Genomic DNA, 17,626 nt, shown 5'->3' with positions numbered 1-17,626 from the left:
GTAATGGACAAATCTATTACAGGATAGAAGTAGTGGACACTTGAAGAATTATGATCTACTGGGGAAGAGCTGATGTGGCTTCTGCAAAGCATTGCCTTACAGACTCCTTGGAGTTCTGTGGAGAGGTTAAGAGCTGCATGGAAATGCCTGCTGCAGTGGAGATGGCACACTTGAGCTCCCAGAAGGCACCTGACAGAGTCCATCACCAAGCACATTTAAGCAGTCACTGCATAAACTGGAGGGCCCTGGAATGCAGTTCAGTGTGTGCATTAAGGGGTGGAACACAGAGGTGACCGAGACTGATGACAATACTGAGTTACTCAGGGTGACAAAGATAAGGGTAGAGTGTGAAGAACTGCAGAAACACCTTATGGTGCTAATGATAGAGGAATACAACAGCAGATGAAATTTGGAGTGTAGACACATGCAAAGTGACTTATACACAAAGCAAATCCCATCTTCACACATAAAATAATGAGCTTTCACCTGACTCCAGGGTGAAATCACCACTCTGGGGTAGAATCTTGGGGTTATGATCCTTAGTTCCAAGAACATATTGCTTCAATGCTTGGGGAACAAGGGTGTGTCAAAAAGGAAATCACATATTAGGAGAGGTACAGGACAAAACAAACATCACTATGTCAGTGGAGAAATCCATGGTATAAATATGGAACTGTGTGCAGTTCTAGATCCCTCCTCTCCAAAAGGATATATTAAAAACCAGGAAAAGCTCACAGAAGGACAACATGATAAGTATGGAATAGCTTCCATAGGAGCACAGACTGCATAGCTGCTCAGCTGTGGTAAGCAACTGATTTAGCGGATATATACAGGAAGCATACAAACAGCTGGGTACCAAGAGGATGGATAGGGATGAAGTCTTTACTATCCCTTGTGTTGAAATATAAGGGCCAAGGATCATCCAATGAAGTCAGAAGGAGGCAGTTTAAAAAAATCCAAAACGTTGATCTTCATACAACAGGTAGCATACATGGAACTCTGGGAAGAGGTTGAACATATTCAAGGGAAGATGAGAAATACTTGGGAAAGAAATCCATTGAGAGTTATTAAATAGCAAAACCACTCAGGCTTAGGAAATTGCCCAAGCTGAAAACAGTTGGAGGATGAATATCATATATGCTTCCCTCGCTTTACTCTTTCCTACATGTCCACTTATAGGAACTGTTGCAGACAGGATAAGGTACACGACTGACCCTTGATCCAAACCATTGCAGTTGTAGAGTGCTAAATCCAAATCCAGTTTAATTCTATGTATTTGTTTCTATATAATATCAATACAAAAATCACTAAATGATTCCTGTTGTGCTTTCACAAGTGAATGGTTTGGCCATGTATTATACAGGTTTTTTTAGGCAGAGTTCTAAAATTGGGCGTATGAGCTCAACAGAGATATTAATGATTTCAGTAGAGATGTGAATAAAGATGTGAAGGTAAAAACACAAAGTGGCTTTTGCTGGGGGTGGGAGAGGGTATCCTCAGTTTTTAAGTGCAGGAACATTCTGAAAGACAGAATCAATTTTTTAAATCAGTCATTTCTAAAGCTAATTAAAAACCTTACTGTTCTAAGCAGGTAGGAGCATTTGTGTATAAGCTGAAAATGCATTTAAACTGCGGTAATACAAGATTCTGACTTCTGCTAAACAGAATGAAGTAACTTCAGATGGTGCAAACAGCTGATTTCGTTGATTCTGCCTTCTTTGCAAACACAACATTCTGAGACAATGTCTACATGAGCAAGCTTTCTGGTGTGACAGAAACAGATGAATATACTGGAGCACTGAAGCCCCTGTACTTACACAACATGCAGTTCAGTGCTTTTACTTTGGGCTAACCGTTGTCTAGGCTCCACAATGGAACACACCCATGTATAGGGTTTGAAGCTGCCCAAATGACCAACCTCTCGTTTGGATCCCTGTTCCTCCATTTGGACACAGAGTGTGCTGGGCATGCAGCTGGAGCTCACTTTCTGGTTTCATTTCCTCTAAAAGGAATCTAGATCTGAACCAGTGGGCTGCAAGGCATGACTGTGAACTGAAAGAAAGGAAAGTGTTAATAGTTTCTCAGTTGTTCCCTTGAGCTTTTATTATGGGCAGAAGTTCTGCAAGAGAAAGGAAAGGAGGTTTGTGCTCATCAGCTGTGTGAAGAGGTCAAATCACCAGCTGACAGGCACTGGCACTAAGAGAGGAGTTAATGGAGTTTTAATGAGTGAGGCCGGCCAATAATCACACATCTACCTGGCTTCTGAACTGCCTTTATGATAGGAATGTAATTTTAAGCCATCTCATTCTGAAAGATCTGAAAAATTGTACATTCTCATTAAGGATAATACTAGTTGTCAAATTTGTAATTAATTCAAAATAACAGGATTTCACAGATTAAGAACATTTGCATTTTCCCCATTCAAATGCCCAATTATCTATCATCTGTGCTGAAAAAAATCAACTGAGCTTAAAACCCCTTTTGTTAGAAACAGAATCAGAGACCTGTCTTCATTAGTATTAGCAAAGTGCTTTAAGTCTTATCAGAAAAGGATGGTAGCAATAGAAGTGCTTAGTAAGATGAGAGGTGACTAACACATCAATCTTTTCCTTAAACTCAGATCAGTGCACAACAATAATCATCTTTTCTAAATGCAGGGGCACAGAAGTTTTGCTTATATAAATTATACTTAGGGAGCCGAGTATTGCATTCATACTAAACTCTCTCAATTCAACTGTTCATGTACACAATACCGCAAAATAGCTGCTAGGATCAAGAGAATGAATTACAAATAAATGCCCACTGAAATAAGAAGGATGTTTACCATATAAACACTCTAATAGCTAACCTGACTTTTCCCTAGTAGAACATTTCTACTATAGGAATTTAACCCATGGACACACATAATTAGCTCTTTCACCTTAAAGTTGCTGAAAGAATGATTTGCTTAAGGAGATTAGTCCTTTTAGTGTTCAATAGAAGTACTGACAAATGAGCCTAAAATGATTATAGGGGAACTCTTCTAACACCATCTTCTGATCTTTTATTTTAAAATCACATGCCTTTCAGTCAAAAACCTTTTAATCTGACCTTTTGTGTTTTTCCAAATCAAGGCTCAACTTTTAATACTTTCTGTATTCAAATCTTGTATGTGATGAGATGGTTTTCAAGGCTGTTTTGAGCCACATCGAAAATGACCACAATAGTCTCTTTAAATAGAACTTCAGCGCTAATGTATTTCTTCTGGTCATTTTAACTGCATGGAGCTTCCTGTCTGCACCAGAGCACTTTACCATGTCAGCGGTGACAGGACAACACTTTTTGAGCTGTGCTGTACCAAAACACCACCATATAAAAGCTAAATTTTGAATTACTTATACAGACTTACAGAGTAATCCTCTTATTTAAGGCAGTGAATTATCTGGATCCTTCATTGCTACACAGTTTTATACAAGCATTGAAATCATGTGAATTATATTTCTATATTTCTATTTTTCCTATTGGTACAATTCTAGGTCTCTTTATCAGCCTTGGGAGATTTATCTTACTCAGCTGTTAGCAACAACTGAAAGACTGATGCCATAAACAGAGTTCAATTTATATTATGAATTCTCACTCAGTAAAAATGAGACGACTTTTCCATTTTAGTTTTAAGTCATACTGCCATCTACAGATTGAATAAACACTTGCAATACTCTGCTCTAGGATAACAGGGTAATCCAGGTTGGAAGAGGCCTCTGGTCTCTAGTCCAACTGCCTCCACAAAGCAGGGTTGCCCCTGAGCTCAGACCAGGCTGCTCAGAGCTTTATCCCCCTGGGTCTTGGAAACCTCCTCAGGTGGAGACTGCACAGCCTCTGGGCAGCCTGTTCCACTGCCTGACTGTCCTCACGGGGCAAAAGTATTTCCTTTTAACCAGTCTGAATCTCTCATTTCAATTTATGCTCATTGCCTCTTGTCCTCGCGCCGTGCACCACTATGAAGAGCCTGGCTCCACTTTGCTAACCTCCCCATAGGTACTGGGGAGCTGCTGTTGGTTGCCCTACTCAAGCTGTCTCTTCTCCAGGTTGAAGAAGCCCAGTTCCTTCAGCATCTCCTCAAATGGCAAGTGCTCCAGTACCCAAATAGCTTGGAGGCCCTTTGCTGAATCCGCTCCAGTTTTTTGATGTTTTTCTTGTGCTGGGGATCAAAACTGGATGTGGAACTTAAATGTGGTCCAACAAGTGCTGAAAAATGAGACATAATCCCTTTCCTTGATCTACTGGCTGTGTCCCTGCTAACCCATCCCAGGAGGCTGCTGGTCATCCTTGCTGCCAAGGCACACAGCTAGCCCATGTTCAGCTGCCCACCAGGCCCCCAGGGCCATTCCTGCAGAGCTGCTCCCCAGCCTGTCCCTCCCCAGCCTGGGCTGCTGCAGGGTTGCTTCCTTCCCAGGGGCAGCACTTTGCATTTGTCCTTGCTGAATGTCATAAGGTTGGCCTGTTCCTCCAGCATGCCTAGGTTGCCCTGAATGGCAGCCTGATCCTCCAGAGTATCCATTTAATTTGGTGTCGTCTGCAGATTTGATGAGGGTGAACTCCATCCCCTCCTCCAGGGCACTGACAAAGACATTAAACAGGATGGGGCCCAGGAGGGACCCAAGTGGTACTGCAGGTAGGGTATGACACATTAACCACTACTCTCCGAGCCTCATCATCCAATCACTTTTTTACCCCTCTGGTTGTTCACCCATCCAGACCATAATGTCCTAACTTGGTCTCAAGAATATTGTAGGACAGTGCCAAACGCCTTGCTAAAGTCAAGGTAAATGACATTTTCTGCTCTCCCCTTTTCCACAAATCCACTCATTTTATCACAGTTAACTGCTTTTCTTTAATTAAGAAAAAAATATAAAAGCTTTTTTTCCAGTGATGGTTCCATTAACATTCTTTTGCTACCATAAGGCTTCACAGTAATAGGAATACAGTCTGCATCCTGTAAACAATAAAACAGGGTTTTGGGTTTATTATAAATGGTTTTGCAGTTATGTTAATTACTCACCTCATCTTGATGAGCTTACTTGAATAGGCACTAACAGCTATGCACTACTTAATCCTGGAATCCTTAGCATTAACTTAAGTTGGGGGATTCATCAAACGTCTGATAAAGTATCAGATGACTTATCACTGTTGACTCAGGACTTTTACCTTTTAACACTTAGTGCCTGAACACAACAAAAATACAATATATTTAGTGAACCTTGGTACAGCAACTTTTCAGTTAGATACCTGTAGGCTGCAAACTTGCAACATTATTGCTTGAACAGCATTTAGTATAAACCATTTTTTAAAAAAATGATTATGAAATAAAAGATAAATTTGCTGCAAACATTTTTCCAGGATTTAACTTTGCAAATCAGATGTCTATGCAAACATGAAATTCATGCTTGCAGCCCATGGCTTCTTTCAGTTCTGTTAGACCTGCCTGGCATAACACATAGTCTTATTCCAATGCATCCAAGGGTCTGCATTTAGAGTTTGGAATATTTTTGCAACATTCCAAAGGATTTTGGTGGGTTTTTTCCTAATCAGTATGAATATCAATCTACAAATTTTTCCTATTCCTGGCTTGAAACTGTCATTCTCCCTTATTTTCTTGGCATTATACATAAAATACCACCATTGTATAATATTCCTGCAATCTTTCATTAATTGGAATCTTGAAAGTCACATTTCATTATCTCTCTCAGACAGACTGTTGCATAACATGAAGGATCAAGGTCAAACGATACATGAAGCGAGACTTTTGATTCATTCAGACGGTTGTCTTCAATTTGGATTCCTCTTTCACTACCTTCCAAAAAATACGACAGATTTTGAACATTTTTCAGAATGGGTCTGTAGCATCCAGGTATATTCAGCTGTAATGGAGACACTCTGAATTTGCACATCTGCAGCTCATCCTTAGAAAGCCTTTCATGATACCATTGCCCAACTTTATTACTGGGATACTTGATACTATGGCCCACCATCGGAAGAACCACCTTCAAAGAAAAAAAACAAAACAACAAATATTTTTGAAATAAAGCCCACCATTTCCCCTTTAAATAAAAGTGATTACAATTTTAAATGTGTCTAAATCTTGTGTTTTGGGGCCTGAAATAGTAAAACAGCAGCTTCTCTTGTGAAGGAAAGCTATGCAAGGCAGGTATCTTGGATGTAATTACAGCAGAAAAAATAATCAATGTATCAGGATTCCTAAAAGAAACTAGAAATATACTAACATGAATTTCCATGCTTGTTGGGAAAGATAAAGCAATAAAGACATTAAGTTGCTTATGTAAAACTTCACAACTATGCACTCTGAACCTTCAAAAATTAGAATGTCAACTGCTCTTGAATGTTTTTCCCAGTAGACTGAAAAAATTTTCAAAGTATTTACATTCAGCTTCAAGATAAATATTGCCATACTGCAAATGACACTGTACTTATTTCCATTACAAAGTAAATATTCTTTCCTCCTGTTTGTTATGAGAGTGGAGATTAGTTCACATGTGTTTTCTTTAATGTGCATTCTGGCAAGGAAGAAGATTGCACCAGTTAACTTAATCACAGTATTTTTAAAACAAAACATTTTAATCAAATAAAGAGATCAACAACTCAGAATTTTTCATACAGACTTACTTGGTTTATAGAGTATTTGTTAGCTGACTCTTCTGGAGCAGTGACTACATGAACCTGACAAGACATTTAAGAAGTTAAGAAAAAAAAAACTTTTTAAAAATAAAACATACACTTTATTTTAGGAATTATGCACTGTACTCCCAAACTCATAAAGGATTCTAAGGTCATTTGACTACTACAAGGACAATAATCTATTTCACATATGAAAAATAGTAGAGATGCTTAATAGAAAGTAATCTGTCTACTGGTAGATGGCATTGCATTAAATATTTACTGATGCTAGCTACCACTAATTAGCAAACTATCACTCCAAACTCATATTCTTTGAGTTTGAAGTTAACTGTGCCAATGCAATCTTGTGCTACACCAGCAAAAGCAAAAATACTAGGAAAAATATTTTATATTAAATAGGAGTATATCTATATTAAACTCAGTAACTCAATACTGAATTTGATACCTCTGCTTTGCATTTTATTTGATCTACTTGTTTTATTAACATTCACTCTCAAAAATATTGTTGAAGAAAAATCGCAATGGAAACAGAAGCCACTCTACAGAGACTGGAGGTTATTCAGTAACCTTTCAAATGCTCTTGCTTTCAAATTTGTAAGATGTTCACCCAAAAAAAATGAGATACATTCTGCCTATGCACACAATTGTTTATTATCCAGTAAACACTGCAAAATTCTATACTTTATCTGATGATCAGGAGAAAGATAGAATCATAGAATCATTTAGGTTGGAAAAGATGCTTAAGGTCAAGTCCAGCTGTAAACCTAACACTGCCAAGTCCACCACTAAACCATGTCCCTAAATGCCACATACCTCCAGGGATGGTGACCCAACCACTTTCCTGGGCAGCCTGTTCCAATACTTGATAACCCTTCCAGTGAAGAAATGTTTCCTAATATCCAATCTAAACCTCCCCTGGCACAACCTGAGGCCGTTTCCTCTTGTCCTATCACTTGCGACTTGGGGAAGAGACCCAACTGCTTCTGCAAAAAGAAAAAGGTATGCTAACCCTGAAAGAAGAGATGGCTTCAGAATGGACTTCAGCATGGCAAGAGCTGGGACCGGACACTGCTCTGCTGGCTTCTGCTCATTCGCTCACCCATGGCTCCACGCACAGCTCCCAGGCTGTGCTGTGGGCAAGCGGAAGCACTCCCTTGCCCTTTACTATTTTCCCAAGAAGACTGCTGCATTTTTTGAACAGTTGCTAACAGGTTAGACCCACCGTCAATCTGTTTTAATTGCCTGGGTAAGTGAAATTGTGCTAAACATGCTTTGACTGTGTAGCTGCAATGAGATTACCAGTTCAGTCTGAGGCTACCTTTCACCATGGGCTTACATTCATTAATATATATAATGGGAAGGTCTGACCCAGAGAGCAAGACTCAGATCTGCGCTGACTGATAACATAGGCACACCCAGAGTCCAATCTGAAGGTTTTCCTCAGTCAGATCCTAAGAAGAGCATTATATACCACGCAGGCTAAATTCTTACATATATAAATTCTGACATTCTGTTCCTTCTTCTCACTTGAATAAAATGAACAGTCAGAACAGATAAAAGCTGCTAATATACATCTAGCTTATAAGCCTATTTATGGTAAATCAAAAAAAGCTACATCACTTTTTTCACCTTTGCCACTAGTATTAAATATTTTAATGAATGAACCAAAAAAACCCCATTAAAGTCGGAGTATGTATTCAAGTGCACTAAGCTATTTTTGGTTTTTTTTACAAGAACTATTTTGTGAAGACTCACCTTGTCATTCAGGGAAGCATTTTCATAATTTTCTTCTGAGAAGACAAGATCACCCTCAACAACTTTTGAGCCATAAATCTTCAGCCTATATGAAGCTGCTTCATTCCAAATTTTACTGCAATAAGCATGGACATAGAATATGCGCATGGAATGAGGAATATTGAGCCATCCTTTGGTACAACCTTCATGATTTACACCATAGCGATTTAAAGCTCGTAGCAACATCTTCTCTCTCACTTTAAATTCTGGCAGCATCACGAGTGCGCCCTTTGCATCTTCTAATATAGACAAAAATAATCAAATAAGTAATCTCTGATCTTTCAAATATTACCTGTCAGGAAAAAATACACTTAAGAAGATAAAATAATTAGGTAGGGAAAAATAGTGTCAGTCTAACCTCTTTATGCTGACTTTTAGGTTATTATTCCCTTTCCTTCAATGTGTCATGTTAGACAAATTTCACCTTACATGCCTATCAACACAGTCCCATGAATTCTATTCTCTTTCATGCAGTATAAACAAAACTAGCTGTCATTCAGTTATACAGTTGAGTTTGCATTATGTTTTTTTTTTAGAAACTTACTTCATCACTCCAAAGATTTTTTTTAGATCAGGTAACTGAAAGTAAAAACCAAGCTATAAAAGAACATTAAACCTCTACTTCACAGCATTTGAGAACATGTATTTCATGGGAGGTGAAAAACATGTCTTTATTTTAAAGGTACAAATTGCATTGGGCACTGGGAAGTCTGAGCCTCAACCAAGATGAAAATATATTTAATCAGATTTGTACTACATTATATAAATGTTTTATATTTAAAATTTTATGGTTTACATATTTTCTCATTGCAAGTGATTATCTGATGAAGCCTTTTGCATAGCTTTTTACCTTTTGCTTTCAGGAAGAGGCAAGCAGCTGTTTTCAGAGTCCACATCAATGTCTTTCCATGCATCATACAGCAATGTACAGCACAGAATGATTCATCTTATCTTTTTTGTGAAATGAAACATATCTGCGTCTCTTGAAGCTATCTATCATAGCTGTTCTGTCAATCTACAGTGATAAGCAAGCTGACAGATGTGGAATATTTGGAAAAAAAAAATTTGAAGTTGAGAGCAGCTCCAAATTTTTAGTTTTGGAGAGAATGATAAGTTGAATGATAAAAAAAAACAAAAAAATGAACAGAGCATTTTACTCAGCACATTTCTGCCTTTGACATATTTTGTTGATTTTAGTTCAAGACAGAAAGAAGGTAGATCACTGGAAAGCATGGAAGAGAGACATAATTAGAGACATGTAAAAGCAAAGCCCAAAGGTGCAAAAACCAAGAGCTAAGACTGTTACAGAAATCTCAGAAAATTAGATGGCCACACCTGTTGAGTGCTGAGTATGAGTTGGGTGCCTCATTCCTGTATACTTCCTTTATTAGGGAGGAGAAGTTTATATTCCAAAAGCAGACAGATGGAAGCAGGCTTTGATAAAATTATCTTAGTCTTTTCCAGCACTATGCTATACAGCATTTGTTTCTATACTGTGCTGCACCTGAAGTACATTAGTTTTCCACTATTTTGCACATTTAGGGCCTCACCCTCATCTAATTTTTAACCGCAACTCCACCGAGTTCTGCAGAATAAGCTATAAGTGGTATAAAGCAGCAGCAACACCTTACAACACTACAATCTCTGCACAGCAACACCTTATTCCCTCACAATACTGACCCTGAATAAATATAGAGACAATTTAACTGGACGTACCCGTTTGAAGAAAGTATCTTTTTGCGTTGTTTACAGGATCATCAGTATCTTTGGGTGTGAAGAATAACTTCACAGCTTTCACCTTTAAAAAACAATATTAATAATTTGTATTTTTTGCATTTAAATAGAACTATTTGTCAACTAAACAGACAATCATGCATCCATTTCTGTGTTAACATATTCTGCAAGCTCTCAAAATTATTATCAGTTCTTTAAGGTCAAAGTCAAATCCTCCCTTTCACAGAAGATGTCATGAACAGCAAACCAACGTGGTTGTGTTCCTTCTCAGATTAAAGAAAGGTTTTAGTCACACAGAAGACAGCTTTCAAAGCTCTATGAGAAATAGGTCACTCTTCTTCAACATCCAGTTAGAACTCCTCCACTTTGTAATGCCATCATTCTGTCCTCAACAGGAAGCTTCTTTCTTTCTCTCCTGCGTGTTTCATGCAACATTTAGACTGAACACTTTCCACAGTCTCATACAGAGGGACAACAATCTTTCTCTTTTTTATACTGATTGGTATTAGGTTAGATGACACTGTGACAGGGAAAACACTACACTAACTTCTGCTACTTGCAACACCAGTGGAGCCACACGATTTGCTAGCACACCAACCTGTGACATCTGTTCTTGTCCTCCTCTATATTGGACTGTGCAAGCACATACTGGCATATTTTTAATATAAATAGTAGTTCCTACATATTTTAAATTAAAAAGTAACTGAGTTAAGACTAGAGATTTAAATCATTAATCTTCAGGGTCTGGTACCTGATACCAACTGCTAGCACACTGGAATTCAAAATGTCAGATACATCAACAGTAACTTCTATAGGCTGCCCTCAAATCTTAATTCTTCTTATATTTGGAGGATAAGTTTTCCTTACTTTTCTCAGAATCAAAACAAGATTAGAAGAAAAGGATACTCTTTTGACTTTGTAGTGTCTGATTCTGTTTTAGACCTGTGCCAAGTACTATACCATATAGATTGAAAAGTATATGACTCTTATCTTATGAATTATTACTTAAGAAATAAGCTCTCCTTAGCTTACATGGGAGCAATTGCTCAGAACTAAGAGTGTGGGAAAGTAGCCAAGGAATAATGGAAAGCAGCAATCTCTTCTATATAGCAGATAAATTACTGTGGTATTGAAAAAGCAAAGCCTTTCATATGATCCTATGTAATATCTTGTGACATTTTTAAGAAGTATATAGACCCCCAGCAGAATAAAGAGGCTACAAGTTAGGAAGCAATCAGGACCATGAATAAATATTGTATAAAGATTGCTTCATTTTAGTGTTCAAACCTTGCATGGAATGCAGCCACTTTCCTGCCAAGTGGCATGATGACTATAACAATCACATACCAACCATAGAGAGAAAAATCACTTCCTGAACTATTAAAGCAGCACCTGCTGTTTAAAAAAGATTTTTTGTTTCAGTATGAAGATCTTCATGTTTATGTTGTTGTCAAAACTGATCTGGCAATTACTTCCAGCACGCATATGGGTTTATCTCACAAATGAAATTGTTCACTGGGAGGGTCAACTCCAGTGCTAGACATTGCAACAGTAATGTGAAATTAACTTGACAGTAACTACTTAAATTACAAAATGAAAATACCATTTTTTCATTCAGTAAAGCCAATCCTATTTGATCTGTCTGAACATTTTGTCCTTGTCCAAATCGCTGAGGTCCGTAGTAATTTACAAAACCTTTTGTCTACAGATGAAGAATAAATACATTAAAAGCATGAAAGTACCAGGTGCAATTAGTAAGACGAAGCATACAGCACATATACATCTACATTTACATCCAAAATGCATACAAACTGTTTAGTCAGAAGTAATACGTAACAATATCATAACTCATGATTCATTACAATATTTTAGCACCTAATTTAGAAACATCTAAAGAGACAACCAAGTTCTATCATTGTCTTCACTTTATAGAAAGTTAATTATTATAAATACAACTACAGGTCAAGTCAAAGTAATTGAGCTTTTTATATGTGTCATTATGAAATTTCTACTCAAGCAAATGCAGCATAACACAGGTAATGAACAGTAACCACTGTTAGACATTTTTTCTTAAAAATACTAATCTTTTTTCACAGAAGATCATTTGTATTATTATTACAATAGTAAAGACCAAGAGTGAGCACTTCTGCTAATTGGGATTTTAAGTCTCCTCATGAGTTTGAGGTCAACTGTGGGCAGTAAAATCACAGCCATGTGAACCAATGAGAACATCCTGTTCTAGAAAATAGTAAGTATGCATGGAGTAGACAAGCGAAAAACATACGGCATTTGTTTTGGAAATGGTTATTCAGTTCAAATTATATAACCTTGCTTTGGACATCCATAGGTCCCATACGCGATTTTGTTTTCATGGAAGATGAAAAATGCGTATTTTGGATTAACACACACGCTGGTTTTCTCATTCATCATCTGACTAGTAAGCTAAATCTAATAAAGCAAGACACACAATCCCAGGAATTTGTGTTCATTTTCCAAACAGCAAAACAAAAAAAAAAAGCCAGATGGAGCAGAGAGAAAAGCATTAAAGTACCAGTTGAATGCTTTTTTCAATAAAAAAATTAATCTCCAAAATACTTGTAATGTATTTTGCTTTTGCACGCTGGGTAGTTTTCATTCAAGTCTTTATTCCTGGATTAATCTTCTTAAAAGTAATTTGTATTATGGTTATTACTTAGAAAGATAGGGCAAGAAAACTACTGTTGTACAAAACACCTGAAGTTTTTCCTTTCCATGATTTGCTTTTACTTTTCTCAGTGGTTTAAGAATGTCTGATGATGGGGTTTTCTTCAGGGACTAAGGATAACAGCAATCAAAATCCACTGAATTTCAGGGAACCTTCTGTATGTGCTGTGGACATTGCACATGTATTTAAGTCATGAAAGTTTTCACCCGAGCGGATCATGCATGTTCCTCACATGACCAAAAAACGCAACCAGTTGACACATGTAACCATATTCTTTCACCCTGTCAACTGCCACAGTGAAACACATCGGCTGGCTTTACGTCTGTGCAGCAATAGCTCATATATCCATACTCATTTGCTACCAAATTTCCCCATCTGTCTTGCTGCACCACTCTGGGGTCTGCAGTCTGTAGCATGGAATGAATTCACTTATGGTTCCTCCTTGGAAGGCAACTTGAGTTCCTTAAGTAATGCAGGAAAGACATAAAATGGCAAAAAGCATCAAAACTGGGAAATAGTGCCATTATTGTGCTATTACAAGCATTTTCTTTAAAAGTACTTTTTTTTTTCCACAGCACAGAATTAAAACTCTGTTCATTATTGGCAAGCACGAGGCTTTCTTACCTCAACGTTTTCCATTGCTTCAGATATTCTCTCTTTCAAATCTGCGGAAGAGTCATGACTGTGGTGTTTGAGATCTCTCACAACTATATCAAAGTGATTGCCCTTCAGCTGACCAAGTCTAAGGTGCTGGCATGTTGAATGTATGTTGTGTATTCTCATGCCCTTTTTTTCCATTTTGCTTCCAATTTCTTTCAACCTGCACAAATAATTGGAAGAAATTACGAACTACCCTCTACTAAAGCTATCCAACTTCTAATAAGTGTCTTCTTCACCTTTGCACTAGAATTAAAAACACTTAAAAAAATAAAAAGTAATTCAAAACAGATTATTATGAGAAAACCAAATCAAATGCAGAGAAAGAAGTCTTAAAATTTAGTTATAGTCCAGAAATACTTTTTAAATGTTTGCTTCATTTGCACTTATATTATGTAGCTCAACAGATACTGGAATGAAGCAATTCATTGAACTTTCCCAAGGCAACTGCACTGAATTTTGCATGTTTTATTGAAAAACAAGTAATTTACTCTTCAGTCCTAAAATCTGCTTTTCATTTAAAAAAAAAAAAAAAAAAGAAAAAGAAGAAGTAATGTGCTCTAGCAGACTCCAAAACACAATTGCTCTTTCTTGGTCAGCCTTAACAAAAACAAACTCAGCGCACAGATTCTCTGGGTATGCTTGCACATGCTTGTAATTGGAAACACAGCTGACAGTTAAAGTATTTGCCCTTTAAAGCATCCACTCAATCTCTTTGTTCTTATGTGTAAGTAATAGTCATTCAAATCAAAGGAAACTTTCAACATAAGAGCTTACCTTCTAAGCAATATTTTAATAACTTTATAAATTATTTATTTATAGAAATTACTTATTTCCCCCATTATGCTAGTGGCTTGGAAGCATTTAACTATTTTGCTTAATCATTTAAACATTAATACAAAGTTTTGCTAATTATCTCTTGAACAACTGGCCTTACAGCCCAGTTTGCAGTGGAATTTCACTATTGACATATATTTTTGTTAGTAATAAATCCTAAAAACCTAAATTCTACTTTCCTTTATTTGCACAGTGTACTTTGTTGCTAAGACCAAAAGCCACAAGAAAGTTAAAGCTGAGGAAGAAATAAGTCATGGTTTTGACTCCAGCATTTTTACTGTTACTATGGCAGAATTTAATACGTATTTTTTACCCACTGAGCTGGCTACAGAGAGTAACAAAAACGAGGAATGGAAAGGCACGTCTTGTGTTATTGACACATTATTCAGAACGTATTTTCTGCCTCAGGTTCGGTGGTATCTTCTTTACTTAGTCTCATTTTTCTTAACTGGACAATACAATAGAAGTTTATGCTTAACACTCAAAGACAGCATCTGTCCAAAGTATATTTGTACTGATTTACTTTAGTTTTGTACCCATATAAAGCTTTTAAGTTGTTGTCTGTGGACCACAAGACAATACTTTGATAGTATGGGGAAACCTGTTGTGTCATGTAGTATAGGCTGCTTCTTGGTTCCAGCTAGCAGATGGTATTTAAGAAATTGTAAAGTGGATCCCATGAGCATGAACTGGACAGATACTGTCCCAGAAGATACAGTCTACTTGTATTATGAAAAATACAGAGAAAGGTGTGACTTTTCTTCAAATTCCAACACTGGGGGACTTCAGCGCTAAACTGTACATATTCCCTAAAGCCACAAAATATTAAAGCCATTTCCACTGTGCTCTAATACAGGAGAAGGGCAGACACATCAATATGAACATTTCAGAAGATTGTACCACATTGACACTTATTAACATATACAAATATGTGCTAAACTTAATGCACCCAGATTGTTCGTACCTCTCAGGAGTCACCTTCTTCACAACCATAGGTTGGTAAGTAATAGCCTTCTTATCTTTGATGCCAGTGTAACTGAAGTCCGAAGGAAGAACACCAAGTTCAGCAGCCAAGAAGCCAATTGCTTCTAGTGTTTCTAGATTTTCTTTCTGAAGGGTGAAAGCTGAAACAATCATCTCAGAATTATTAGCAATTTGCACTCCTAAATCATACAGCTGTTCTGCCACGACAGATGGGCAGGTTCTTCCGCTCACACTATAACAGCATAGCAACTGCAATGAAATAGTCCTCCTACCCCGCAAAACTAAAGGACATTGGACTTTTTCCATACTGAAAGAGAAAAATAAAGACACAGTAAACAAAACTCTTGAAACAACCAGAAAACCTTGCTGCCTTTAAAAATAGTACCTGATAAAATGCAACACATTTCAATGAACACGTATTGACTTATTGCTAGAAACATTATATCAGAAACCAACTGCTTCAAGGAATGAGAATGTAAATCAAATTTGACCTTACTAACTTGTCCAACACCTAGATGCATCTTCTAAAATCCCCCAGTTACTTTCAAGGGAAAGCTAGCACACAGGGAATAACACAGTTAGTGCTACAGCCAAAAGAACTGTAACCATTACCACTGAACAGTTTATGTGAAATAACTGCAGTGACTTGATTCATCCATCTCATTCTCCAGTGATGTAACTGCATTGCATTAAAAATGATTTATTTCAGCATAAACAATGGGTCAACCAGGCCTATATATCATATAAAAATGATTCCGAATCTCAGTTTTAGTAAAGAACACCATAAGACCTGACACTTTCACTAAAAATGTAATATTTACCTGTGTAAAGATCTTGTTTTTCCTGGAAACCACCAGCAGACCTTTTTCTGGACCAACTTTTTTCTCGAAATCGTACCATTATTGACATATTTGGCTGATCATTGACATCTGTCACAGCGAAAGACTTTGTTTCTAACAGTTTTCCAAATCTTCTATTGATAAAGTGGTGAACTACCTTTCTGTGCTCTTTGTCTCCATCAGGCTCAAAAGAAAATGTAGAATTTTCTAGCTTTGCATCTAAAAATTTAAAGAAATCACTTGTTTCCTTTTCAGTCACTAACTGACAAAGTTCTCTGTAATCAGCGTTTCCTTTTACAATCATTTCATTGCCTTTTGTAACAGTGACTAGAAAGGGGAATTTCTGCCTAACAGCACTGTGTAAATCAGCTCGATTTTTCTTGTCCAGTACAGGCCCCAGCGAGAACTCCCTAGTGCCAGCATCAGCATCATTTTCCAAGTCCCACGCATCCTTCAGATCACCAGCAAATTTATAAAGCAGCTCACTCATGGGTTCGCCTAGTAAGGAATCCAATATACCGGCTTCCTCGAGGCCCGATTTCAGTTCGGGTTCATCCTCACGCTGTTTATTGTTAGGGGGTAGAAAACAGTCGCCTCCTTCCCGGCTTGGGCCACGCTCGGAAGGACTGGGCGCACCACTGCGGCAGCCCTCGGCACACCGACCGGGAGGCTCCGTTCTCAGCTTTTTGGGGGGCTGCAGGCACGGGCTGCTTTGTTCTAGCCACTCTTCACTGGTTTTCTGAGGTGATTCAGCACGGGTATCCCTTAATAAGTGTTCAGGCACCTCAAGTTCTGTCACTACAAAGTCACTCGGTGAGTTTTTGATGGTACCACAGAAGCCAGCGTGTTCAGTCAGGTAGCTGAAGGAACGAAGCATGGCTCCCCTGCCTTCCCCTCCTCCCAGCCAGAAACCACCACACCTGCAAGAGCAGAAAATTAAAAAAAAAGGGGCGGGGGGAGAGAAAAAATATATCAATTACTACGGAAAAGGCTGCTGAAAGGCGGGCAGGGCCGCCGGCACCGCTCCCGAACGGCCGTTACGGGCCGGTTCCACAGCACGGCCACGCGGGGCGGGGCCCCCGCGCGCCCCCCGCCCCCGCGAGCCGCCGCCAGGGGGCGCCACGACCACGACCCCCCCCCCCGAGAGAGGGAGCCCAGGGACGATACCAACTTCTCCAGGCGCGCGGGGAAAGGAAGGAAGGCACCCCCTCCTCCCCCACTCCCGGCCAGCTATGGGACGCGCCGGAGGGGGCGGGGCACCTCGCGGGCAGCCTATGGGAAGGGCGCGCGGGAGGAGAGCGCTTCCTCCTTCACCCTAGGGGGCCGCCGTCTCCCGTCAGGGGTTGAGTCCCGCCCTCTTAAAGGGGAAGTGATGCAGGGGGAGAAGCCTGACGGGAAGGGAAGG

General features: G+C 38.6%; 1 protein-coding gene across 3 annotated transcripts; it reads right to left on the bottom strand.

Moving 5' to 3' along the window:
- Window positions 1–4,845: 4,845 nt before the first annotated feature.
- PUS7L (pseudouridine synthase 7 like) lies at window positions 4,846–17,445 on the bottom strand. Of its 3 annotated transcripts, none has more exons than XM_052788709.1 (9): window positions 17,393–17,445; window positions 16,204–17,141; window positions 15,363–15,522; window positions 13,529–13,724; window positions 11,804–11,902; window positions 10,183–10,264; window positions 8,428–8,705; window positions 6,661–6,714; window positions 4,846–6,020 (listed from the first exon to the last, which is right to left on the bottom strand). In XM_052788709.1, the coding sequence occupies exons 2-9, from the start codon at window positions 17,096–17,098 to the stop codon at window positions 5,685–5,687; spliced, it is 2,100 nt and encodes a 699-aa protein (XP_052644669.1). In that variant the 5' UTR covers window positions 17,099–17,141; window positions 17,393–17,445; the 3' UTR covers window positions 4,846–5,684. The 3 variants fall into 3 exon arrangements, with proteins under 3 accessions (XP_052644669.1, XP_052644671.1, XP_052644672.1); XM_052788711.1 differs by having other exon boundaries at window positions 17,389–17,440; XM_052788712.1 differs by lacking the exon at window positions 11,804–11,902.
- Between the last annotated feature and the right edge of the window lie 181 nt (window positions 17,446–17,626).

Source organism: Harpia harpyja, chromosome 6, assembly GCF_026419915.1.
Source record: "Harpia harpyja isolate bHarHar1 chromosome 6, bHarHar1 primary haplotype, whole genome shotgun sequence".
Classification (NCBI taxonomy): Eukaryota; Metazoa; Chordata; class Aves; order Accipitriformes; family Accipitridae; genus Harpia; species Harpia harpyja.
This window is presented reverse-complemented; position numbering and strand designations above follow the sequence as displayed.